This window comes from Zea mays, chromosome 3 (assembly GCF_902167145.1).
Source record: "Zea mays cultivar B73 chromosome 3, Zm-B73-REFERENCE-NAM-5.0, whole genome shotgun sequence".
In the NCBI taxonomy this organism is placed as follows: Eukaryota; Viridiplantae; Streptophyta; class Magnoliopsida; order Poales; family Poaceae; genus Zea; species Zea mays.
The window spans coordinates 187,781,684-187,809,320 of NC_050098.1; the positions used below are offsets into that span (position 1 = coordinate 187,781,684).

At 47.2% G+C, this 27,637-nt stretch overlaps 2 protein-coding genes across 2 annotated transcripts; one reads left to right on the forward strand and one right to left on the reverse strand.

The window, feature by feature from the left end:
• The first annotated feature begins 362 nt into the window (after positions 1-362).
• On the forward strand, positions 363-3,989 carry LOC100285510 (uncharacterized). Its single transcript, NM_001158402.2, has 9 exons — positions 363-1,053; positions 1,157-1,252; positions 1,364-1,456; positions 1,549-1,634; positions 1,721-1,981; positions 2,729-2,856; positions 2,941-3,036; positions 3,435-3,540; positions 3,634-3,989. Exons 1-9 carry the CDS (start codon positions 660-662, stop codon positions 3,775-3,777), a joined length of 1,404 nt encoding a protein of 467 aa, NP_001151874.2. The 5' UTR covers positions 363-659; the 3' UTR covers positions 3,778-3,989.
• Positions 3,990-5,054: 1,065 nt separating this feature from the next.
• Positions 5,055-8,448, reverse strand: LOC100279019 (uncharacterized). The gene is made up of 3 exons (NM_001152087.1): positions 8,107-8,448; positions 7,660-8,005; positions 5,055-5,295 (listed from the first exon to the last, which is right to left on the reverse strand). The coding sequence occupies exons 1-3, from the start codon at positions 8,427-8,429 to the stop codon at positions 5,230-5,232; spliced, it is 735 nt and encodes a 244-aa protein (NP_001145559.1). The 5' UTR covers positions 8,430-8,448; the 3' UTR covers positions 5,055-5,229.
• Between the last annotated feature and the right edge of the window lie 19,189 nt (positions 8,449-27,637).

Genomic DNA, 27,637 nt, shown 5'->3' on the forward strand with positions numbered 1-27,637 from the left:
ATGTGCCTCATTTCAGCCGCTTCCGCCCTTCCCCACGGCACAGCTCGGCTGAATCGGTCTCACGCGCACCACCGGCACCACCAGTCCACCACCAATTTGCCGCGCTGTACTGTAGCACGCAGGTTTTCCCGTTCGGCCAGTGCTGGTACGGCGCGCGATCTGATCCGGCCCTTTTTGCACGGCGCCTTGAGCTGTACCCGTGCCCAATCAATCATCGAAGCGGGTGAGGAAATCTCGGCACATTCGGCTTGTACTTGCCCGCACCTACCGGCCGCGCCCGCGCGTTGCTGGTCAGAGCCAGCGGGCAGCGGACGAGGTCAGCTGCCTCCGCGGCTCCCTCCTTCGGTCCTTTGACGCTTCAAGGAGACATCGCTCCAGCGCCCCTGAGCTGTCCTTGGTCAATGGGAGTGGCTGAGGCTGGCGTGCGGACCTAAAATCCCCACTGATATCAAGGCAACTGCGCAAGCAATCTCCCTGCCCCTGCTCATTGGTCAGCACCAGCAGCAACAGCAGCTGCTGGAGTGCTGTTGCGTTCTCCTCAAGCGCAACTGTGCAAGGACTGCTGGAGTGCAAGCACAGTTCTGCTTCCACTACTTGAAGTCGACTCCCTCCCACTCCAGTCTCCAGGGGAGAGCCGCATTGGCAGCTTGCCTCTGCCCATGCCCAGGCATTGGAGCTCGTCCCCAATGGCAATGCGTCACCAGTTCGGGGCTTCGGTGCTGCTGCATCTACTGGTGTTAGCGGGGGCGGGGGCCATGGTCACTGCTGACCAGGAGAGCGACCGGATCCGCGAGCTCCCGGGCCAGCCGCCGAACGTGGGGTTCTCGCAGTACTCCGGCTACGTCACCGTCAACCCGGCGCGGGGGCGCGCGCTCTTCTACTGGCTCGTGGAGGCGGTGCCGGCGGCCGGGCCCATCGCGCCGCTCGTCCTCTGGCTCAACGGCGGCCCTGGATGCTCGTCAGTCGGCTACGGCGCGTCCGAGGAGGTCGGCCCGTTCCGCATCAGGCCGGACGGCCAGACTCTCTACCTCAACCCCAATTCTTGGAACAAGGGTGCGTGCTCTTGAGCTCAGTTAGACACGGAATCCGTTCTGCAATGCTGGTGCCGGATGTGGCTGATTTGTTTCCGGTTTGCTTGCTCCACGGTTGACTGCAGCGGCCAATTTGCTCTTCCTGGAGTCGCCGGCCGGCGTGGGGTTCTCGTACTCGAACTCGTCGCTGGATCTGTACACCGCAGGAGATGCAAAGACAGGTAAAACTGATTCATGGCCATTCCTGCTCGAGCTGCCCGGTTACCTTGGTTCATCAACAATTCAGGAGTACCAACCTTAATGCTTGTACTTGCATTTGTCTTTTCTTGTAGCACTGGATGCCTACGCTTTTCTTGTGAACTGGTTGGAGAGATTCCCACAGTACAAGTACAGGGAGTTCTATATTGCTGGGGAAAGTTACGCGGGTAAAGTTCGTGTGTCACAAGTTCTGAATTCTGTTTGGGCCGGCTTATTTTAGTGTGAAAGAGTTGAAATGTTTGGCCTCTGATGCGTGCAGGTCACTACGTTCCACAGTTAGCCCAGCTCATATATGAAAAGAACAAGGGCATTCAGAATCCAACAATTAATTTCAAAGGATTCATGGTAAACCTCAGGCTCGATTTTTATCTGTACTAGTTCCACTTTATTTATACCTGTTTCTGAAGTTTTGTAATTCCTGAAAAATTAAGGTGGGCAATGCAGTCACTGATGACTACCATGATTACCTTGGTACCTTTGAGTTTTGGTGGACTCATGGTCTGATCTCTGACAAGACTTATCACAACTTGAAGGCGACATGTTTGCTTGAATCCTCACAGCACCCTTCACCTGACTGTGTCAAGAACCTGAATCTAGCCAGTGCTGAAGAAGGCAATATTGATCCTTATAGTCTGAATACAAAGCCATGCAATGACACCGCCTCTCTCAAGCTTGGCTTGGGTGGACGCTACGTAAGTGCTTTTCTTTTTTGCCTTCTTGAATTCCCACTGTGTAATCTTGTTGCGGTATCATTTCATATATCTACTTCTCCAGACTTCCATTTCTTAGTAACTGAAATAGCTATTCCATTTACTTTTGACACCATTCACACTCATCAGAGAGCAATGCAATGTCAGTCGCCAAATGCTACTGAAACTATCAGATGAAGCACGATTCATTTACTTTAACATGTAGTAGCTCCATTTACATACCAAATTAATATGGAGCATAAACAAAATCAATTTTCTGTCAAACCAATTGGTTCACTGTTAGTTTTGTGCTGTGGTTCAGAAAAGCGCAAGAAAGGTCCATCACAAAACCAATCATTATTTTTGGCAACAGCTGATGCTACATAAGGCAACTGGATGGAATAAAGAGATTCACTAACAAGGACATATACAGTTTGTGATTGCTGATTACTTCAGGGCAAGTTTGCATTTAGCACACAATGCATTTATCCAACTGTGACATCTAACACTTAATTTGTTGGTTGTAATGTGCATTTATGCTTGTGTCGGGCAATTTACATTGGATATACTTATATGGAATAAATGGATACAGTTCTGCAAATCTCTACTGTGAATGAAGTTATGTTTGATATTTTTCCTCGTTATTGTTATTAACATTTCTTTCTAAACTTGATTCACTGTATATTTCTATCAAAGAAACTATTTGAGCCATTTCATTTCTATGTCTAATTACATGTTCCCCATCCACAGCCTTGGTTGTCCAGAGCCTATGATCCTTGTACTGAAAGATATGCAAGTATTTACTACAACAGGCCAGAAGTGCAGATGGCATTGCATGCAAATACAACTGGAATTCATTACCCTTGGCAAACATGCAGGTTATAATGATTGTACTTGAGAGTATACATATATTTGATGTTCCTTTTTTAGACATGTGAACTCATGTACACTATCTGTCACAGCGATATTGTTGGATCCTACTGGGCTGATTCCCCAAGATCTATGCTTCCAATCTACCAAGAACTGATAGCAGCTGGTATCAAGATCTGGGTTTTCAGGTGAGCACCATTAGCTTTAGCCTCATTTTACATTACAACGATTTACCAGATGTGCGTCACATCTGATATATATTTTGGCCAGTTCAAGGTGAGTGATATCATTAGTTATTATCTATAGGTGATTTCATGTTCTGTAATTGTAGTATTGTTTTACTTTTTATGGAAGTAAGGGCAGGAATTGTAGTACCATTTTACTATTTAATACTGGTATTAGACTGCTGGTATAAACGGATGTTTTCTCCAAACATCTTAACATATGAATGGATGTTTTTTCTTTGTGGGGAAAAAACTTTGAGCATTCTCTGAAACTAAGTTTTCATGCAAAATAATAGGCTGTATTGCCATGGATTGCATCGACTATTGACTTGGGTGCATTTTTCCTCTTTACCTGTTCACAGTGGGGACACGGATGCTGTAGTTCCTGTAACTGCGACAAGGTACTCAATAGATGCTCTCAAGCTTCCAACACTGGTAAATTGGTACCCTTGGTATGACCATGGGAAGGTCAGTACAAGAACGGTTCGCTCTAATAAAATTCTGCAACATAATGAAAATTTTAACTTGATCTTAATTCCTATTTTTTTCCCGATGTCACAGGTTGGAGGTTGGAGCCAAGTTTACAAAGGACTAACCCTTATAACCATAGCAGGTGCAGGACATGAAGTGCCACTGCACCGGCCTCGACAAGCTTTGATCATGTTCAGACACTTCTTGCAGAACAAACCGATGCCAGCACAATAGCCAGTCGAAGCAGAAATATAGTGTAAACTACCACAGTCATGTTTAATATTTTTTAAATTCTTTTTTACTTGATTTGATTGTTATTGTTACAACATATTGTTCAATTATCTCGATTGAATGTATGTACGCCCAGTAGCAAATAGGGATACCTGAAATTTGTACTGCTGGAGCTAAAGAGCTCCGCTGTATATGTAATGATGATCTTTAGCATTATCGTCCTTCGCCTTCAGTGTTTGGATCATTGGAATTGAATTTCAATCTAATAATAGTAATTTAGTCATATATTAATTAAGCTAATTCGATTTATGCAAAATATATTTATATACTATTACTAGCAAGAAGTCGGAGATATTTATTTGCTACATTTTTACTATAGAGGAGTGAGTCGAAAAGCGTCCTGTAAGTTACAGAGTAGAAATAAATTCTATTAATACATAAAATCATTTTTTATCTTGCATCCCATGAATTTAAAATAGTCTTATATTTGAACTTTGAAATTCCAAACTAAATATGTTATTTTATTAAATGAATTCCAATTCTGAGATCAAACGGCCCGTAAGAAAATAGCCGTTGTTTTTTTTTTTTTTTTTTGCATATTGGCCTGACCCCCGGCCCCGACTAAGTATGCTTCAAGTCCTGGTTCTCAGTGAGCTGCTGCACATATATAAGTGCCTTAACAAATAAACAAATTCCACGAAAGTTGGGTCAGCAAAAATTGCGAAATCCCCGGCCACGACGGCCAAATCAGCACAGCCACGCAGGGCCAATTTCTTTGCGGGAGTGCGATGTCGTTGTGACTTGCTGTGATTGGTGGCTTGGTGAAGGCCCCTGATGTTTGGTCAGCTTATCTGCTTTTGCTCGGCCATGGTCTCATCGGCATCTTGTGCGTCGATTTTTCATCTCAAAAGCCGAGCGTCGTCATTGTTCATGAAGGTTGAGTATAGGTGGTATGTAGATCGAGTATAGTTGCAGGTGACAATAAAGTTTAAATTTTATACTATAAGATTTAAGAATTAAATTGGGTTAGGATCGGACCTTATTTCTATTCATTTTTAAATTTTGTTTAGATCCCTAACAATTTATAAAGAATCATTTAGTCATGATCCATTAGCACCTCTAAGCATAGATAGTACTTATGTGAACCTATCCTCTCTATCAGAAATGACCAAGATAGCGTGTACCATTTCTTTTTAGTGGCGAGTTTCAAAAAAAACTTTTTGGTGGCAATATCATTGGCAGATCAGTACTGATAATCAGTTTCGAACGCCTAGAAAGCAGGGGCGAACTTTTGCCTTTATTTCGGTTCTAACAAAGCACGATACACAAGTTTGAACAAGGACCTCAGATGCGCATTTCTACATGACACTTTACATGTTGGTTGTTCACTACAAACATGGACAAGATCAGCCAGCGGTCTTGTCAGTGGTATTCGGATTGAGAGATGTTCTTTTTTTAGTCCTCCACCACAAATGTTATCCCATCATGTTTCTTGAAATGGTGTGTGGTATGATCAACAACCTGCAAAGCCAAAAGCAGCTGTGTGATGCAAATGCCACGTTCTGTGCCCAACTTCGGATTACAATAAAACGGGGAATTCCTCATTGTTTCAATAAACATTCAATTGCATACGATGAACTCAACAGTAAGGCCACAGAATTTCATTTCGTATCATAAGGATTTCACAGCCTTGGGAGTCGGGACACACTGGTAATCCAAAACATTCTAATTAGCCACAACTAGCAATTTTAAACTTTTAGTCGCGTTCCAACTTCAGCAAGCAATAATCCAAATTAGGTAATAGACTGTCAGTCATTTGCTGTAAGAATAGTTGGGACTCCGTCAGGTTTTCAAGTCCAGGAACATAAAAAAATCTAGGACTGTCAGTTTCCATAAACAGTAATTCAATTTGATAACATGACCATTGTTACCACATTATATCACAGTACGAACCAAGTGAAGGCTTCATTCATCATGATATGGATACTTAGGCCCTGTTCCAATCTCGCGAGATAAACTTTAGCAGCTTTTTTTTAGCTACTTTTAGCCATTTATAATCTAAACAGGAGAGCTAATGATGGTAATTGAAACTAAACTTTAGCACTTCAATTCATATAGCTAAAATTTAGCAGGAAGCTAAAGTTTATCCCGTAAGATTGAAACGGGGCCTTAGCAAGCTGATACGTGAAAAATGAACAGAACCAAGTATATCTATAAGCAAGTTAACAGGGGCTATTTTTGGTTAAATTGTTCTATTAACCAATCTGCCAAATCAATTATTACTTGCACAGCTATTGACATATGAGATTTTCATGTGTCATTTAAAGCAGATAAGTGAGGTCTAACAAAACAGGTAGGACACTAAAGCTAGAGAAATGCAAATTCATGGTAATGCTTGCTGAACTGCCCAAAAAGGCTGAATGAAAGGTTATCACGTGAATAATATACAAGAACATCATATATGAAATCTCTAACGAAATCTCTAAAACAGAGACATCCATCTCCAATGCTCCATTTATCTACAGTATCATATGAGCAACTTTTGAAATAAACTATGCTTGGTCATCCAATCAGCACAGTGCATTCCAAACAGTGGTATATATTGCTATCGATGCCTAGGCTCGTTGAGATTTTTGGGTACTACTGAGTACATTGTGCTATTTCCAGGGTTTCGCTTGCTAAAAATCTGTCATGCTCCAGGAGAACATGTAACTTCCAGTTTAATAACTTGCTGACTACTGTACTTAGCTTGGACACTACAAAACTAAGAGACCTAACTAATTCTGATATGGTTAGTTAGCATTTCAATAAGCAAAAAATTAATAGAACCAGGTATATTTACTAGCAAGTTAACATGGGCTTTTTTTAGTTAAATTGATTTATCAACCAATCTGCCAAATCCAATTTTACTTGCAAAGGCTATTAACACATGAGATTTGCTCATTTGCATAGGTTACTTAAAGCAGACACATGAAGTCTGACAAAAGAGGTAAGAAATTAAGTGAGCATAATACATAAATGGAAATTCATTTGAATGCTTGTTGGACTGTCCAAAAAGGCTTTAAGTTAGGTTAATCCTGTGAACAATACACAAAAAAACTATGTATGAATGCATGCACGCACACACATATGTACCAGGAACTGCTAGATATCTCTAAACCACAGATATCCATCTCAGTTTATGTACCCCAGTTTATGTACAGTAACATATGAACTAATTTTGGAAGAGACAATGCATGCACTGATGGACATTGAATCAGCACCATGCCTCGGGTCGGTGAGATTTATGTGCGTAGACTGTAGTACTGAATACTGACAGTAACACTACTTCCAGGGTTCTGATTCTTTAATATCTATGGCGCCTCAGGAAAACATATAACTTCCAGTTTTATAACTTGCTGTGTTTGGTTTCTTCACCCTCCTAAACTTTAGGGACTAAACTTTATTCCCTAGAAATCCTATTTGGAAGACCCATTTTAGGGGGTGTTTGAATGCACTAAAGATAATAGTTAATGACTAAAATTAGCTAGAGACATCCAAACACCCTAGCTAATAGTTCAGCTATTAGCTATTTTTAGTAAATTAGCTACTAGTTAACTAACTATTTGTTAGCTAGCTAATTCTACTAGTATATTTTTAGCTAACTAACTATTAGCTCTAGTGCATTCAAACACCCACTTAGTCACCCCATTTGGTATTTTAGGGATTAAAAGTGTTTAGGAGGTGGGAACCAAGCACCCCCTTAGCATTGAGACTACAAAACTACAGGAAACTAATAATGTACGAAGTAATAGGTGTAGCTTTTTTCTGTCAGGATCACCTGACATAACGATGAACTACTAATGTCTAATTCAGACATTCAGAGATTTAGCAATTAGCACTCACGTTGGTGTTGCTCAGTTCCAGATTATAGAAATCAACGGCGTCCGCCTTGAACAAAGGCCCGGCATGCCAGGTCCCCTTGTTCAGCTTGAGAAACTTGGGGCCAGAAACCCGGAACACGCAGACCTCGGCTGGATCAGGAGGCAGGTAATAGTGCCCTGCGGCAGACTGCAAGAACTTCCTTCCCTCCGGGCCACTCTGCTCGGACGCCCCATCCACGATCGACGGCTTGGCCACCCCGAGGTACCAGTCCTGGCCGCCGACGGAGCCCAGGCACTGGGTCACGCTGGCGTGGTGGGTGATGGTAGAGAATTTCAGCGGCCGGTTCTGCAACCGCATGATGTAGAACCTGTAACGGAGAGAAGGGAGAGCAAAGCTTAAATCTCTGTCGGGTGAAGTCAGGATGACACGATCTGAATTGGATTTCGTGCGGGGATACAGTGGGTTTACCTTGGGATGCCGCGGCTGAGATCGAGCTGGGCGTCGTGGGGGCCGAACTCGTCGCCGTCGGGGGAGGCGCCGATGACCTGCCCGAACGAAGCGAAGGACTCGGGCGTGGCCTCCACCGCCCGCAGCTTCACAACCTTCGCCTCCTGCCTGCGTTCCATCTGCGCGGACTGGGCAGCGCTGGCGCGCACGGCGGCGATGCAGGTTAGCCTTGTGATGTTGCGATTGCGAGGACGGGGTGGAGCCGGAGGATAGGAAGAAGCGGTGCAGCGGCAGTGGCTGGCATGGAGGGGGCTGCACCCGCGGCCCAGGCCCAGCGCCTGCATCTTGGGTCCTTTTTTGTGGCTGGAGTGGCCTCGGGATGTCAGGAGGACTATAGATGCTTCTCTCTTAAAGAAAGCTAGAAAATGTTGTGGCGTTCTTTCAGTTGCTGTGTAATTTTAAGGGAACCTACTCACGTTGCCAATTTAAATATTTCTAACTAGATATTGAGAAGCGCGTAAATCGTAATCTTTTTTAGTCCTCGTTAGAACCCCTCACAAGTATGTCCACTCAAGATCTCGGTCGGTTAACTACGTGGATTTCATTAAACCTTCCTCCACACATAATTGGGTATCTAGTGTAGCCTCTCTCTCAGATGTTCTCTATCGGGTTTTCGTCCTAAACGACATGTTCCTTGTTCCCTCTAATATGCAATGTCAAGTGCACCACAAACACAGTTGGTCTTGCAAGACTATAATCTCCTCTGGTACAACTAAAATAATGGTGTACATAAGAACCAAGAGGTAAGAGGTATTCTAACTTCACCCAAATAGTATGCAGAAGCCTAGAGCAAGTGTTATAAGTGAAAGGGAATTAGGCTTACACCTAGTTCCTATATAATTTTGGTGGTTGAATTGCCCAACACAAATCTTTGAACTAACTAGTTTGCTCTAGTATATCAGTTATACAGGTGTCAAAGGTTCACACTTAGCCAATAAAATGACCAAATGTTGGGTACAACAAAATGCAAAGGAGCAACCGAAGGCTCCTCTGATCTGGCGCACCGGACTGTCCGGTGCGCCACCGGACATGTCCGGTGCACCAGAGGACTCAGGTTTCAAACTCGTCACCTTCGGGAATTTTCAGAGGCCACTCCGCTATAATTCACCGGACTGTCCGGTGTGCACCGGACATGTCCGGTGCTCCAAGGAAGGGTGGCCCCAGGAACTCGCAAGCCTCGGGTTTTCATTCCAGCCGCTCCGCTATAATTCACCGGACTGTCCAGTGTGCACCGGACTGTCCGGTGCATCTGCGGGGCAACGGCTACTTCAGGCGCCAACGGCTACCTGCAGCGCATTTATTGCGCGCCAGCGCGCGCAGAGGTCAGGCACGCCCATGCTGGCGCACCGGACATTCTACAGTACATGTCCGGTGCGCCACCGGACATCAAGGCGGGCCCAGAAGTCAGAACTCCAACGGTCGATTTCCAACGGCACTGATGACGTGGCGGGGGCACCGGACTGTCCGGTGTGCACCGGACTGTCCGGTGCGCCATCGAACAGACAGCCTCCCAACGGCCACTTTTGGTGGTTGGGGCTATAAATACCCCAACCACCCCACCATTCATTGCATCCAAGTTTTCCACTTCTCAACCACTTACAAGAGCTAGGCATTCAATTCTAGACACACCAAAGAGATCAAATCCTCTCCAATTCCACAAAAGGCTTTAGTGATTAGCGAGAGAGATTTGCCGTGTTCTTTTGAGCTCTTGCGCTTGGATTGCTTCCTTTCTTTCTCACTTGCTCTTGTGATCAACACTCAATTGTAATCAAGGCAAGAGGCACCAATTGTGTGGTGGCCCTTGCGGGGAAGTTTTATTCCCGGCTTTGATTTGAGAAGAGAAGCTCACTCGGTCCGAAGGACCGTTTGAGAGAGGGAAGGGTTGAAAGAGACCCGGCCTTTGTGGCCTCCTCAACGGGGAGTAGGTTTGAGAGAACCGAACCTCGGTAAAACAAATTCGCGTGTCTCACTTTATTATTTGCTTGCGATTTGTTTTGCGCCCTCTCTCGCGGACTCGATTATATTTCTAACGCTAACCCGGCTTGTAGTTATGTTTATATTTGTAAATTTCAGTTTCGCCCTATTCACCCCCCCTCTAGGCGACTATCAATTGGTATCAGAGCCCGGTGCTTCATTAGAGCCTAACCGCTCGAAGTGATGTCGGGAGATCACGCCAAGAAGGAGATGGAGACCGGCGAAAAGCCCACTACAAGCCACGGGAGCACTTCATCGGAAGAGTCCCGCACAAAGAGAAAGGAGAAGAAGAAGGACTCCTCCAAACGGAAGGAGAAAAGATCTTCCTCTTCTCACCACAAAGAGAAGAAGGAAAAATCTTCTTCTCACAAGTCGCATCGGAAAGGCGACAAGCACAAGAGGATGAGGAAAGTGGTCTACTACGAGACCGACACTTCTTCAACATCGACCTCCGACTCCGATGCGCCCTCCGTAACTTCTAAACGCCAAGAGCGTAAGAAGTTTAGTAAGATCCCCTTACACTATCCTCGTACATCTAGACATACTCCATTACTTTCCGTTCCATTAGGCAAACCGCCAACCTTTGACGGTGAAGATTATGCTAGGTGGAGTGATTTAATGAAATTTCATCTAACCTCACTCCACAAAAGTATATGGAATGTTGTTGAGTTTGGAGCACAGGTACCATCAATAGGGGATGAGGATTATGATGAGGACGAGGTGGCCCAAATCGAGCACTTCAACTCCCAAGCCACAACCATACTCTTGGCCTCTCTAAATAGAGAGGAGTACAACAAGGTGCAAGGGTTGAAGAATGCAAAGGAAATTTGGGACCTCCTCAAGACCGCGCACGAGGGTGATGAACTAACAAAGATCACCAAGCGGGAAACGATCGAGGGGGAGCTCGGTCGCTTTCGACTTCGCCAAGGGGAAGAGCCACAAGACATGTACAACCGGCTCAAGACTTTGGTGAACCAAGTGCGCAACCTCGGGAGCAAGAAGTGGGACGATCACGAGGTGGTTAAGGTTATTCTAAGAGCTCTTATTTTCCTTAACCCCACTCAAGTTCAATTAATTCGTGGTAATCCTAGATACCCACTAATGACCCCCGAGGAAGTTATCGGGAATTTTGTGAGCTTTGAATGTATGATTAAAGGATCAAAGAAGATCAACGAGCTTGACGAACCCTCCACATCCGAGGCGCAACCGGTGGCCTTCAAGGCGACGGAGGAGAAGAAGGAGGAGTCTACACCAAGTAGACAACCAATTGACGCCTCCAAGCTCGACAATGAGGAGATGGCTTTAATCATCAAAAGCTTTCGCCAAATCCTCAAACAACGAAAGGGGAAAGACTACAAATCCCGTTCCAAGAAGGTTTGCTACAAGTGTGGTAAGCCCGGTCACTTTATCACTAAATGTCCATTATCAAGTGACAGTGACAGGGACAACGACAAGAAGGGCAAGAGAAGAGAAAAGAAGAGGTACCACAAGAAGAGGGGCGGCGATGCCCACGTATGCCGCGAGTGGGACTCCGACGAGAGCTCCACCGAGTCCTCCTCCGACGAGGACGCCGCCAACATCGCCGTCACCAAGGGGCTTCTCTTCCCCAACGTCGGCCACAAGTGCCTCATGGCAAAGGACGGCAAAAGGAAAAAGGTTAAATCTAAATCCTCCACAAAATATGAGTCCTCTAGTGATGATAATGCTAGTGATGAGGAGGATAACTTGCTTATCCTTTCTGCCAATCTTAACATGGAACAAAAGGAAAAATTAAATGAATTGATTAGTGCTATTCATGAAAAAGATGACCTTTTGGATTCCCAAGAGGATTTTCTAATTAAAGAAAACAAGAAACATGTTAAGATTAAAAATGCTTATGCTCTAGAGGTAGAAAAATGTGACAAATTATCTAGTGAGCTAAGCACATGCCATGACACTATTGCCAACCTTAGAAATGAAAATGTTAAATTAATTGCTAAGGTTGATTCTCATGTTTGTAATGTTTCAATTCCCAATCTTAGAAATGATAATAATGATTTGCTTGCTAAGATTGAAGAATTAAACGTTTCTCTTGCTAGCCTTAGAGTAGAAAATGAAAATTTAATTGCTAAGGCTAAAGAACTAGATGTTTGCAAAGTTACAATTTCCGATCTTAGAGATAAAAATGATATTCTTCATGCTAAGATTGTTGAACTTAATTCTTGCAAACCCTCTACATCTATTGTTGAGCATGTATCAATTTGTACTAGATGTAGAGATGTTGATGTTAATGCTATTCATGATCATATGGCTTTAATTAAACAACAAAATGATCATATAGCAAAACTAGATGCTAAAATTGCCGAGCACAACTTAGAAAATGAGAAATTTAAATTTGCTCGTAGCATGCTTTATAATGGGAGACGCCCGGGCACCAAGGATGGCATTGGCTACCAAAGGGGAGACAATGTCAAAATTAGTGCCCTTCCTAAAAGATTGTCTAATTTTGTTAAGGGCAAGGCTCCCATGCCTCAGGATAACGAGGGTTACATTTTATACCCTGTCGGTTATCCCGAGAGCAAAATTAGGAGAATTCATTCTAGGAAGTCTCACTCTGGCCCTAATCATGCTTTTATGTATAAGGGTGAGACATCTAGCTCTAGGCAACCAACCCATGCTAAGTTACCTAGAAAGAAAACTCCTAGTGCATCAAATGATCATAACATTTCATTTAAAACTTTTGATGCATCTTATGTTTTGACTAACAAATCCGGCAAGATAGTTGCCAAATATGTTGGGGGCAAGCACAAGGGCTCCAAGACTTGTGTTTGGGTACCCAAAGTTCTTGTGTCTAATGCCAAAGGACCCAAAATCATTTGGGTACCTAAAGTCAAGAACTAAACTTGTTTTGTAGGTATATGCATCCGGGGGCTCAAGTTGGATACTCGACAGCGGATGCACAAACCACATGACAGGGGAGAAGAAGATGTTCTCCTCATATGAGAAAAACCAAGATCCCCAAAGAGCAATCACATTCGGGGATGGAAATCAAGGTTTGGTCAAAGGTTTGGGTAAAATTGCTATATCTCCTGACCATTCCATTTCAAATGTTTTTCTTGTTGATTCATTAGATTACAATTTGCTTTCCGTATCCCAATTATGTCAAATGGGCTACAACTGTCTATTTACTGATATAGGTGTTACTGTCTTTAGAAGAAGTGATGATTCAATAGCATTCAAGGGAGTGTTAGAGGGTCAGCTATACTTGGTAGATTTTGATAGAGCTGAACTCGACACTTGCTTGGTTGCTAAGACTAACTTGGGTTGGCTCTGGCACCGCCGACTAGCTCATGTTGGAATGAAGAATCTTCATAAGCTTCTAAAGGGAGGGCACATTTTAGGACTAACAAATGTTCATTTTGAAAAAGACAGGATTTGTAGCGCATGCCAAGCCAGGAAGCAAGTTGGCACTCATCATCCACACAAGAACATCATGACGACCGACAGGCCACTGGAACTCCTACACATGGATCTATTCGGCCCGATTGCTTACATAAGCATCGGCGGGAGTAAGTACTGTCTAGTTATTGTGGATGATTATTCTCGCTTCACTTGGGTATTCTTTTTACAGGAAAAATCTCAAACCCAAGAGACCTTAAAGGGATTCTTGAGACGGGCTTAAAATGAGTTCGGCTTAAGGATCAAGAAAATAAGAAGCGACAACGGGACGGAGTTCAAGAACTCTCAAATCGAAGGCTTCCTTGAGGAGGAGGGCATCAAGCATGAGTTCTCTTCTCCCTACACTCCACAACAAAATGGTGTAGTGGAGAGGAAGAATCGAACTCTATTGGACATGGCAAGAACCATGCTTGATGAGTACAAGACACTGGATCGGTTTTGGGCCGAAGCAGTCAACACTGCTTGCTACGCCATCAACCGGTTATACCTTCACCGAATCCTCAAGAAGACATCCTATGAACTCCTAACCGGTAAAAAGCCCAACATTTCATATTTTAGAGTCTTTGGGAGCAAATGCTTTATTCTTGTTAAGAGAGGTAGAAAATCCAAATTTGCTCCTAAAACTGTAGAAGGCTTTTTACTAGGATATGATTCAAACACAAGGGCATATAGAGTCTTTAACAAGTCCTCAGGACTTGTTGAAGTTTCTTGTGACGTTGTGTTTGACGAGACTAACGGCTCTCAGGTAGAGCAAGTTGATCTTGATGAGATAGGTGAAGAACAGGCTCCATGCATAGCGCTAAGGAACATGTCCATTGGGGATGTGTGTCCTAAGGAATCCGAAGAGCCTCCTCATGCACAAGATCAACCATCCTCCTCCACGCTAGCATCTCCACCGACTCAAAATGAGGATGAAGCTCAAGATGATGAAGTAGAAGATCAAGCAAATGAGCCACCTCAAGATGACGGCAATGATCAAGGGGGAGATACAAATGATCAAGACAAGGAGGATGAAGAGCAAAGGCCGCCACACCCAAGAGTCCACCAAGCAATCCAACGAGATCACCCCGTCGACACCATCCTCAGCGACATCCATAAGGGGGTAACTACTAGATCTCGTATTGCACATTTTTGTGAACATTATTCGTTTGTTTCCTCTATTGAGCCACACAGAGTAGAGGAAGCACTACAAGATTCGGATTGGGTGGTGGCAATGCAAGAGGAGCTCAACAACTTCACTAGGAATGAGGTATGGCATTTGGTTCCACGTCCTAATCAAAATGTTGTAGAAACCAAATGGGTCTTCCGCAACAAGCAAGATGAGCATGGTGTGGTGACAAGGAACAAAGCTCGACTTGTGGCCAAGGGATACTCCCAAGTCGAAGGTTTGGATTTCGGTGAAACCTATGCACCCGTAGCTAGGCTTGAATCAATTCGCATATTATTAGCCTATGCTACTTACCATGGCTTTAAGCTTTATCAAATGGACGTGAAAAGTGCCTTCCTCAATGGACCAATCAAGGAAGAGGTCTATGTTGAGCAACCTCCCGGCTTTGAAGACAGTGAGTATCCTAACCATGTCTATAAGCTCTCTAAGGCGCTCTATGGGCTCAAGCAAGCTCCAAGAGCATGGTATGAATGCCTTAGAGATTTTCTTATTGCTAATGGCTTCAAAGTCGGAAAGGCCGATCCTACACTCTTTACTAAAACTCTTGAAAATGACTTGTTTGTATGCCAAATTTATGTTGATGATATTATATTTGGGTCTACTAACAAGTCTACATGTGAAGAGTTTAGTAGGATTATGACACAGAAATTCGAGATGTCTATGATGGGGGAGTTGAAGTATTTCTTAGGATTCCAAGTGAAACAACTCCAAGAGGGCACCTTCATTAGCCAAACGAAGTACACTCAAGACATTCTAAACAAGTTTGGGATGAAAGATGCCAAGCCCATCAAGACACCCATGGGAACCAATGGGCATCTCGACCTCAACACGGGAGGTAAGTCCGTGGATCAAAAGGTATACCGGTCGATGATAGGTTCTTTACTCTATTTATGTGCATCTCGACCGGATATTATGCTTTCCGTGTGCATGTGTGCAAGATTCCAAGCCGACCCTAAGGAAGCTCACCTTACGGCCGTAAAACGAATCTTGAGATATTTGGCTTATACTCCTAAGTTTGGGCTTTGGTATCCTAGGGGATCCACATTTGATTTGATTGGTTATTCGGATGCCGATTGGGCGGGGTGCAAAATCAATAGGAAGAGCACATCGGGGACTTGCCAGTTCTTGGGAAGATCCTTGGTGTCTTGGGCTTCAAAGAAGCAAAATTCGGTCGCTCTTTCCACCGCCGAAGCCGAGTACATTGCCGCAGGACATTGTCGCGCACAATTGCTTTGGATGAGGCAAACCCTGCGGGACTATGGTTACAAATTAACCAAAGTCCCTTTGCTATGTGATAATGAGAGTGCAATCAAGATGGCGGATAATCCCATCGAGCATAGTCGCACTAAACACATAGCCATTCGGTATCATTTTCTTAGGGATCACCAACAAAAGGGAGATATCGAGATTTCATACATTAATACTAAAGATCAATTAGCCGATATCTTTACCAAGCCTCTTGATGAACAATCTTTTAACAAACTTAGGCATGAGCTCAATATTCTTGATTCTAGGAACTTCTTTTGTTAAATTGCACATATTACTCTTCTATATACCTTTGATCATGTCTCTTTTGTATATGCTATGACTAATGTGTTTTCAAGAGTATTTCAAACCAAGTCATAGGTATATTGAAAGGGAATTGGAGTCTTCGGCGAAGACAAAGGCTTCCACTCCACTCCACTACTCTTCCTTCGCCGTCACTCCGAGCATCTCTCCAACTTTGGTATACTCTTCATTCATTTATTTTATGACCAAAGGAGGAGATACTTCGAGGGCTCTAATGATTCCGTTTTTGGCGATTCATGCCAAAGGGGGAGAAAGTATGAGCCCAAAGCAAAAGGACCGCACCACCACCAATTTCAAAAAATTAGTGTTTTCCAAGAGTATTTTTCAATTGGTATCTTTTTGAGTTCAAAAGGGGGAGAAAATAGTATTTCAATTTGAATCATCAAAACCCTCTTGAACACTAAGAGGAGGATCTCCTTTAGGGGGAGTTTTGTTTAGTCAAAGGAAAAGCATTTGAAACAGGGGGAGAAAATTTCAAATCTTGAAAATGCTTTGCAAATTCCATTCATTCACCTTTGACCATTTGCAAAAGAACTTTGAAAAGGATTTACAAAAGAGTTTGCAAAAACAAAACATGTGGTGCAAGCGTGGTCCAAAATGTTAAATAAGAAAGAAACAATCCATGCATATCTCGTAAGTAGTTATATTGGCTCAATTCCAAGCAACCTTTACACTTACATTATGCAAACTAGTTCAATTATGCACTTCTATATTTGCTTTGGTTTGTGTTGGCATCAATCACCAAAAAGGGGGAGATTGAAAGGGAATTAGGCTTACACCTAGTTCCTATATAATTTTGGTGGTTCAATTGCCCAACACAAATCTTTGGACTAACTAGTTTGCTCTAGTATATCAGTTATACAGGTGTCAAAGGTTCACACTTAGCCAATAAAATGACCAAGTGTTGGGTTCAACAAAATGCAAAGGAGCAACCGAAGGCTCCTCTGGTCTGGCGCACCGGACTGTCCGGTGCGCCACCGGACATGTCCGGTGCACCAGAGGACTCAAGTTTCAAACTCGTCACCTTCGGGAATTTTCAGAGGCCACTCCGCTATAATTCACCGGACTGTCCGGTGTGCACCGGACATGTCCGGTGCTCCAAGGAAGGGTGGCCCCAGGAACTCGCCAGCCTCGGGTTTTCATTCCAGCCGCTCCGCTATAATTCACCGGACTGTCCGGTGTGCACCGGACTGTCCGGTGCATCTGCGGGGCAACGGCTACTTCAGGCGCCAACGGCTACCTGCAGCGCATTTATTGCGCGCCAGCGCGCGCAGAGGTCAGGCACGCCCATGCTGGCGCACCGGACACTCTACAGTACATGTCTGGTGCGCCACCGGACATCAAGGCGGGCCCAGAAGTCAGAACTCCAACGGTCGATTTCCAACGGCACTGATGACGTGGCGGGGGCACCGGACTGTCCGGTGTGCACCGGACTGTCCGGTGCGCCATCGAACAGACAGCCTCCCAACGGCCACTTTTGGTGGTTGGGGCTATAAATACCCCAACCACCCCACCATTCATTGCATCCAAGTTTTCCACTTCTCAACCACTTACAAGAGCTAGGCATTCAATTCTAGACACACCAAAGAGATCAAATCCTCTCCAATTCCACAAAAGGCTTTAGTGATTAGCGAGAGAGATTTGCCGTGTTCTTTTGAGCTCTTGCGCTTGGATTGCTTCCTTTCTTTCTCACTTGCTCTTGTGATCAACACTCAATTGTAATCAAGGCAAGAGGCACCAATTGTGTGGTGGCCCTTGCGGGGAAGTTTTATTCCCGGCTTTGATTTGAGAAGAGAAGCTCACTCGGTCCGAAGGACCGTTTGAGAGAGGGAAGGGTTGAAAGAGACCCGGCCTTTGTGGCCTCCTCAACGGGGAGTAGGTTTGAGAGAACCGAACCTCGGTAAAACAAATTCGCGTGTCTCACTTTATTATTTGCTTGCGATTTGTTTTGCGCCCTCTCTCGCGGACTCGATTATATTTCTAACGCTAACCCGGCTTGTAGTTGTGTTTATATTTGTAAATTTCAGTTTCGCCCTATTCACCCCCCCTCTAGGCGACTATCAATAAGCAATAGTCTAGCTAACCTACACACTTCGTAAAACATCTATGCTAATTATAGAGTGATTATTTGAGTACTTGAGTGTCTATATTTACTAGAATTGGGCCTTGATTCTCTTGTGTTGTTCCTAAGCTCCCACGCACTTCAAATAATTGGTTGGGTAGTATATAACTATATATAGCCTCCAAATCCAAAATTAGTTATTGAAAGTGACACATAAATTCTATGCACTCATCAGATATGTTCGGTGTACTTGTGTAGTCACTAAATACGCTGATGCCGCATATGTCATCTAACCATTAGAACTAACCGTTGGAGATTATGCATCTTGTGTTTCGTTCAGTGCCTCATCGAACACGTCTGGTGCCTTATGACCATCTCTAGTTGCTTTGCAACTAGGGATGGCAATGGGTATGGGTCTGGTAAATAACCGCGAATAATTATCCATTATATATGGGTATGGTGGAATTTGGTATCCACGAGTACGGTTATGGATATAATAAGGTATCCGCGGATAATTTTTTCGCGGGTATGGATATCCAATATGCATACCCGTTACCCAATGGATATCTTACATGTGGGCCATCCAGATTTAATATATCACTTCTTATCCATAACATGTTGTTTGGTGCTAAAATTATCATTTGATACCGCTAGAATGATAATTATTTTGAAATGTGATAAAATTGTTGTTTGGTGGTGAATACTAAAATTATAGTGGGCGGGTGGGTAACGGGTATCCATCGGATAGCGGATACCCGGCGGGTACGGGTATGGATACATATCCATACCCACGAATGTTTATGGGTATGAGTTGAGTTTTATCTCGCGGGTATGGATTCACGAACTGTATATCTGTGTATTACCCGCCCGATTGCCATCCCTATTTGCAACCTCTCCTGGTACCCTATCCAGTGGGTTATCCAATGTTACACCAGATGTATGTGATGTCTTATAGATCTGCTAAACATGTTGCAGCCTTCTTCGAGTGTCATAATAGGTTCCCTATCTGGTGCCACATCGGTTGTGTCTGGCGAATGATATCTGGTGCACACTTGCGTGTCATGTGTATTCTATTGTACTAGCTCTTCTTCGATACAATACCACTCGTATCTGGTGGTTTATTTGGTGCCTCATCATCAGATATGTCTGGTGCTGTTGAGAAGTCTAATTTTTTGTCTTCGTGTTTATTCGTCTGGACTTCTTCCCTCTTGTATCTTAAACTTTTGCATGTACATAAACTTCTTGAATCATGTCTCGTGATATCTTACTTGAGGTATTGCTCATCGAGATCACCCCCTTTCCCATGGTTGTAGCCTCTTCATTTGAAGTAAAAAAATTGCTAAGAGAAACATCCATTGTGCAAAAAAGGCCATCGTTTGGAGTGGCCGTGAAGGATCCTTGAAATTTGCAAGTTCAAAATGCTTCAGATGTGTACTGCGTGCAAGATTTATGTGCGACAACGTCTCACACGCGCGGCAAACCTTCCTACGCGTGGTAACTACTCGCTACATCCAGCCTCTAGCGTCAGTGACAAAGCTAGAGCAAATATAAAGGATACACTTACCTTGTGGATGTATAAGGATGAGATATAAATGGTGCTTGTCAGTACCCTGAATCAGGGGTACCCCTTACTACAGTATGAATAAACGGTGCCCGTGCAGTTATCTCTAAACGCGTGGTGAACAGCACCCGACTCCACCACGTGGGCGGCCCAAAGACCCCACGTGGCCAGAAGAGGTGATATACTCCAGGATGCCATTAGTGGGTCCGGACCTCCACGAGAGAGCGTCGGACCCCTGTACACTCAACCCGGACCTCCGAGTACGGTCCAGGACTCCCAAGTAAGCAAGCCGGACCCCTTGGTTGGGACCCGAACCCCTCTGAGTAAGGTCCGGACCACCTACAGCAAGGTCTCGGACAAGGAATACCCTGGCCTAGGTCAAGGACATGCGAGGGTCCGGTACTGACACGTGCCCAGGCTTTATCCATTGCGCTTCCACTCCCCGCTCAGGCGGGGGCCCGATGCTGCCACGTGGACTATCGCCCGTGACGTAAGCCAGCGGGCGGAGCCTGACGTAAGGCCTCTGGGCCACGCTGCCTCTGCATTTATTGCGGAGAAGACGCACCGCCAGTCTATCTCGCTGACAGACGATGTGCCCCTCAGCATTTAATGTGTCATGTCCACTCCGCTGGCAGGCGGCGTCCAGGCCATCCTGCAGGCGGCGTGCCTGTCCAGTCCATTGTCAAACAGTACGCCCGTGTTGCGAGGTGCACTGTGTCCATCATCACTTATACGTTGCCAGGGAAGCTTCCCCTACACGCCAATACTACGCAGATCACGGATGTCAGGGCGCAAGAAGATTGCTCCAGCAACGAACATTAGTTGCTCCAAGTATTACATCCGTTATATTCCTGGGCCCACATGTCGGGGCTCAGTACCCTTGTACGTGCCTCCCTTAGCTATAAAAGGGGAGGCATGAGCCGTTACAAGGGGGGCTCACACGGACAGACTCAAGCACACTTAGACGCTCACAAGTTTATACAAGCTCAATACATCACACAGTGGAGTAGGGTGTTATGCTCCGTCGGCCCGAACCACTCTAAATCCTTGTGTGTTCTTGTGTTCTTCCCGTTTCCAACTAACACGCAAAATGCTTAGCCCCTTCCTCATCTTAGGATTTAGGGCGGGTGCATTCCACCACCCCGCCGGAGATTTCCTCTCCGACGTGTTAAGCACCATTTGTGACACTATATATGGTCGGATGGTCCATGATTATATGAGATCTGGCTTAACTAATCACTTTTTCATGTGTGTTTATCGCTCTAAATCCATGACTGTTGTTGAGAAACGACTCGGAACGGGTCCAGACCCCATGTATATATGATGGGATATGGTCGATTGCGCGTATCAACAATCGAATCCAAACAATCTGTCGGTACCCTGAATCAGGGTACCCCTTACTACAGTATGAAGATACGGTACCCGTGCGGCAATCTCTAGCCGCACGGTGAACAGCACCCGACCCCACCACGTGGACAGCTCAAGGGGCGCCACGTGACCAGAAAAGATGATATATCCCAGGATGCAATCAGTTGGACCGGACCTCCACGAGGAAGCGTCGGACCCCTGTACGCACAACCCGGACCCCTGAATACGGTCCAGGACTCCCAAGTAGCGTGTTGGATCCCTTGGATAGGGACCGGATTCCTCTGAGTAAGGTCCGGGCCACCCATAACGAGGTCCCGGGACAAGGGATACCCTGGCCTAAGCGAGGGTCTGGTACTGACATGTGTCCAGGCTTTATCCTGTGCGCTTGCGCTCCTCGCTCGGGCGGAGACCCGATGCTGCCACGTGGCTTGTTACCCGTGATGTAAGCCAGCGGGCGAAGCCTGACATAAGGCCTCTGGGCCGCGCGGTCTCTGCATTTATTGCGGAGAGGACGTGCCGCTTGTCCACCTTGCTGACAGGCGATGTGCCGCCTCAGCATTTATTGTGACCTGTCCACTCAGCGGGCAGACGGCGTCTAGGCCATCCTGCAGGCGGCGTGCCTGTCCAGTCCATTGCCAAACAGTACGCCCGTGCTGCAGGTTGCGTTGTGTCCATCATCACCTATGCGTTGCCAGGGAAGCTTCCACTGCACGCCAATACCACGCAGATCGCGGATGTCAGGGTGCAGGAAGATTGCTCCAGCAACTCCAAGTATTACATCCATTATATTTCTGAGCCCACATGTATGGGCCCAGGGCCCTTGTATGCGCCCCCCTTGAGCTATAAAAGGGGAGGCATGCAACGTTGCAAGGGGAGGACACACTCGGACGGACAAACTTAGACTCTCAGCTCTCAAGCTTCCATGTAATCCAACACATAGTGGAGTAGGGTATTACGCTCCGGCGGCCTGAACCACTCTAAATCCTCACGTGTTCCTGAGTTCATCGTGCATCTACCAACAGACAAAACGCTTAAGCCCCCTCCTCATCTTAGGATTTAGGGCGGGTGCACTCCGCCACCCAGCCGAAGAATTCCCTCTCCGACATTTGGCGCGCCAGGTAGGGGGCTTGGCATTAGGTTTTTGCTTGTTTTCTTGCTCAGCATGATGATGCAAATCGTTGAGCACCGCGCCGAGACTTCGGTGGATTTCGTGGTGGAGGAAGAAGTTGTTTCTTCCACGCCACAGGTTCCCAACCGCCATGTGTCGGGCACTGCTGCTGTGCACGCTGCACGGCAGCATACAACTGCGTAGACATCCCAGGCTCCATCGAGGACAGTGCCGGGAGTATTGTCTGCAGCCAGGGAGTTGCTGTGTCACCCTCTAAGCTCCACAGCCTCGTCATGGGCCATGAAGCAGTGGCGCGACGACGTCGACCGGCTGCTCGGCATGGCGCATTCCACCTCGACTAGGTCCAAGCCTCGGTCATCCCAGCGCCAACGTGAGGCGACAGCGTTTGTGCGCTCACCCTCAGTAAGGGGCGCGCAGACCGACGACCTCCGGGTAGAGCTCAACCGCAGGAGTGTGGGAGAGGACGCCCGGATCTCTTTAGAGAGGGCGTGCGAGCGCCGACAAAACATCGAAGGTCGCAACCTCGATCAAGACTTCGCTGTGGTAGCACCGCAGGCCCCAATGGGCACCCGGTCCCAAGCGAGTGTCCCCTTGGCCGGCGTGGGCTGCGCCGCCCTCGTGGATCATCTCCGCGCGGCGTCATGGCCATCCAAGTTCCGGCCACACCTACCGAAGAAGTACGACGGTACGTCAAACCCGTCGGAGTTCCTGCAGGTGTACGTCACCGCTATCACAGCAGCAGGTGGAAACACCGCTGTGATGGCGACATATTTTCATGTCGCCTTGTCTGGGCCTGCCCAGACTTGGCTCATGAACCTCGCCCCAGGGTCAATCTACTCCTGGAAGAGCTCTGCACACGGTTCGTTGCGAACTTCGCCAGCGCTTACCAGCAACACGGTGTGGAGGCCCACCTCCACGCAGTGAGGCAGGAGCCCGTGGAGACTCTTCGAACGTTCATCTCCCGCTTCACCAAAGTGCGAGGTACTATACCTCGCATTTCCGATGCTTCCATCATCACGGCCTTCCGTCAGGGAGTACGTGATGAGAAAATGTTGGAGAAGTTGGCCATACATGACGTGGAGACTGTCCCCACACTCTTCGCTTTGGCTAACAAGTGCGCTAGAGCCGCCGAGGGCCGTGCATGGCACTCTGCCCCTTAGACCGGTGTTACCTAGACGGGTGGCTCGGGTGCTGTCCCCCGGGACGGTAAAAAGAAAAAGAAGGACCGCGACCACCAGAAGCCGCGGTCCACCGCTCTAGTCGTAGCAGCTGCGACTGGGGGCCGAGGCGACCGCAACATACGCCCACGACCGCAGAGGGGTAACAGCGGCTCATGCCCTGTGCACCCCAACGGTCGTCACAGCGCCATAGAGTGTCGCGAGATCATCGACCTCGCAAAACGCGTCAGTGAGCGGCGCGAGCAGTCTTCCAAGGACGACTCCCCACCTCATCGCCGACCTGGCAAGGAAAGGGTCAACGACGGCGAGGTGGCCACGGCTGAACGGGACCTCGCGTATCAGTCACTCGAGGGGGACCTGAAGGATGTCTTCGCCGGAGACTCCTACTCCGGTGGCGACAACTAGATGGACCCCCGGAGGGACCCCGTACTCCTCGGTTTACGGGGCCGAAGCCTACCTTCCCCCGGAAATCCTTCTGGACTCCCCATGGGTCCAGGCTTCTCACAAGTCCATGCAGAAATGGCTATAGCACGAGTACGAGGACTCCGTCATCAAACGTAGATGGGAACCCATGGTCGGGACCTAGTCCTACAGCAAGTACCAAACCAAGAAGGGCTCCGCAACTCTCCCCCAGCTAGGAAGGACCCTTCAAGGTGATGGGAATACGCTGACCCAGGGGTGACTATCCTGCTACGACTGAAGGAGTACCTCTTCCTGAACATTGGAGCACCTCTGTAAGTTCTATCCATAGGAGCAAGTCTGAGGGGTCGAATTTTCTCCCTTTTGTAACTAGGTAACGCATACGTGTACGCCAGCCCGGTGAGGTCCGCCCTCATAAGCTCGGCCTGTTGGTCTGCACCCATGCATGACAAGTTATAAAGAAAAGATTTACCCCCTCAGATGTGCCTCTATGATAGTTTTATCCTACTGCTCCATGGTCTTACCTTGCATTTTTCCGGATGTTATTTTATCTAACCCACCCAAGCAGTTCCCATTCCATCAAACATGATGACATCCGAATTGAACAGCCAGACTTGCAGTTTAGGACCTCTCTGTGAAAGCAGGAGGGCCCAACAGCCTGGGGACCGGTTCTAAAGAACGGGAGCCCGTTCCATGGGGTGGTCCGGAGCCTGTGTGACCGCTTAGCCTAGTCCCGTACCCGAAAGCCTGCACACTCCACCACTCCGTGACGGGTACCTAGTACTTGGAGCTATAAGTCTTGTGGGTCTGACAACCTAGGGTCCGGAACTAGAGAATGGACACTTGTCTCCTGGGGTGGTCCGGAGCCGTGTAGCCACTCAGCCTGGTCCCGTACCGTGGGCCTGCACGCTCCACCACTCTGTGACAGGTGTCCTAGTATCTAGAACCACTATCCAGGGGGTCCGAACGCACATCTTGGCTTCCCAGACTAGACCCTGCAAGTCCCGAGCATGTATCAAAGGATGGCTAGTGTCAGATGGCGGGTTCTACGGGTGTACTACTAATGCTCCCTAGCCGAAGCTGTGTGTAGGCCCAGGTCCTAGTCGAGGCTACCTCTTGGGGGGCCATTGCCAACTCTTTCTTAGGTATGCTGGTCTGCAGCCTCGACAAATCGAGCCTACATCCCAGGGGGCCAGGTACCAAGGAGAAATTTGTTACACCACACACAACAGGGACAAGTGGTACACAGATAAGTGCTAATACTACTTGATAAATAGTACTCAAAAGTACCTTACAAAAAGCAAAAGTATTACATCCGCCTTCAAGAGGAGCCCTACCTCCATCTCTACTCTGCAGGAATGGACTACTCTCCACCAGTAGGGTCGCGTGGGCAGCTAGCTCCGAGCGGCTCGCCAGCGGAGGCGACCACCTCTGCACCGACGGCTCGCCAGCGGTGGCGGCCACCTCTGCACCGGCGGCTTGCCAGCGACGGCGGCCACCTCAGCGCGTGCGCCATGGTGAAGAGGCCCTCGCCCCCGTCCTCCTACGGGGGTGAGGACAAGACCATCCAAGAACGCGACCGCCACCTCCACGGCGTACGATGTCTTGTACGACCCCCCGGGCAGCGTCGAAAAAGCGTGGCCGGCGGCGCTGGGGACGCTACGGATGCGGCGGACCTGCGCACGGTGCAACCATCGCCCGTGCGGCGGACGGACAGCCACTCCCCGCTTGGCGGCGGGAGGCAGCATTGGAGGCGGCACCAAAGCCATCAAAACCAAAAAGAAGGAGCTGCGGCACGGCTCGCTTCTTACCCCAAAGAGTTGGGGGCGCGAGGGATGGAGCCGTGGCTCAGCCCGCTGTCCACCTTCACGGGGCTGCTGATCATCCTCCCCCCCGAATGCTGGAGGAAGAAGCGGGAAGGAGCGTCGCCTCCACGGACATCCCGCGGAGGTAGGCGATGATGGCCGCCTGAAGGATGAAGCAGGACACCATGGGTAGAGGCTAGAGGCCAAGCCCCTCCAGCAACTGCACGAAGAAAGATGGGATCGGCAGAGCCAACCCGCTGGGGAGTTTGGAAACAAAGAACACAAACTCTTCGGCGGCAAGGTCGGCGAGAGGAGAGACACCAGCACAAGTCCTCCCGGCAAACGCCAGCACACCCCATCCGAATAATGAAGTGAGACACGCGGATTTGTTTTACCGAGGTTCGGTTCTCTCAAACCTACTCCCCGTTGAGGAGGCCACAAAGGTCGGGTCTCTTTCAACCCTTACCCTCTCTCAAACGGTCACTCGGACCGAGTGAGCTTTCTCTTCTCAATCACTTGGAACACAAAGTTCCCACAAGGACCACCACAAGATTGGTGTCTCTTGCCTCAATTACAAGTGAGTATGATCGCAATGAAGAATCAAAGAAAGAAGAAAGCAATCCAAGCGCAAGAGCTCGAAAGAACACAAGCAAATCTCTCTCTCTCTCTAATCACTAGGGCGTTGTGTGGAATTTGGAGAGGATTTGATCTCTTTGGTGTGTCTAGGATTGAATGCTAGAGCTCTTGTAAGTAGTTGGGAAGTGGAAAACTTGGATATCATGAATGGTGGGTGGTTGGGGTATTTATAGCCCCAACCACCAAACTAGCCGTTTGGTGAGGCTGTCTGTTCGATGGCGCACCGGACATGTCCGATGCGACAGCCATGTCACCAAAAGCCGTTGGGGTCGACCGTTGGAGCTCTGTCTTCTGGGCCCGCCTGGATGTCCGGTGGCGCACCGGACATGCACTGTAGATTGTCCGGTGCGCCAGTATGGGCGTGTCTGACCACTGCGCGTGCAGCGCGCGCAATTAATGCGTCGCAGGTAGCCGTTGGCGCCGAAATAGCCGTTGCCCCGCTGTTACACCGGACAGTCCGGTGTACACCGGACAGTCCGGTGAATTATTGCGGAGCAGCTTCAATAAATTCCCGAGGCTGGCGAGTTCCGGAGGCCGCTCTTCCTTGGAGCACCGGACATGTCCGGTGTACACCGGACAGTCCGGTGAATTATAGCGGAGTCGCCTCTGGAAATTTCCGAAGGTGAGCAGTTCGAAGTTTGAGTCCTCTGGTGCACCGGACATGTCCGGTGGCACACCGGACAGTCCGGTGCGCTAGACCAGAGGGCCTTCGGTTGACCCTTGCTCCTTTGTTTGAACCCAATACTTGGTCTTTTTATTGGCTAAGTATGAACCTTTTGCACCTGTATAACTTATACACTAGAGCAAGCTGGTTAGTCCATTTATTTGTGTTGGGCAATTCAACCACCAAAATTAATTAGAGACTAGGTGTAAGCCTAATTCCCTTTCAATCTCCCCCTTTTTGGTGATTGATGCCAACACAAACCAAAGCAAATATAAAAATGCATAATTGAACTAGTTTGCATAATGTAAGTGCAAAGGTTGCTTGGAATTGAGCCAATATAAATACTTACATGATGTGCATGGATTGTTTCTTTGTTTTTAACATATTGGACCACATTTGCACCACATGTTTTGTTTTTGCAAATCTTTTTGTGAATTCTTCTTAAAATCCTTTTGCAAGATAGTCAAAGGTAAATGAATAAGATTTTTGCAAAGCATTTTCAAGATTTGAAATTTTCTCC

Coding starts and splice junctions, on each gene's coding strand:
- LOC100285510 (NM_001158402.2), top strand. CDS start 660: ATGCCCAGGCATTGGAGCTCGTCCCCAATGGCAATGCGTCACCAGTTC. Junction 1,054..1,156: donor CCCCAATTCTTGGAACAAGG/GTGCGTGCTCTT, acceptor GGTTGACTGCAG/CGGCCAATTTGCTCTTCCTG. Junction 3,541..3,633: donor CTTGGTATGACCATGGGAAG/GTCAGTACAAGA, acceptor CCGATGTCACAG/GTTGGAGGTTGGAGCCAAGT.
- LOC100279019 (NM_001152087.1), bottom strand. CDS start 8,429: ATGCAGGCGCTGGGCCTGGGCCGCGGGTGCAGCCCCCTCCATGCCAGC. Junction 8,006..8,106: donor CTCAGCCGCGGCATCCCAAG/GTAAACCCACTG, acceptor TCTCCGTTACAG/GTTCTACATCATGCGGTTGC. Junction 5,296..7,659: donor TGGAACTGAGCAACACCAAC/GTGAGTGCTAAT, acceptor TTGGCTTTGCAG/GTTGTTGATCATACCACACA.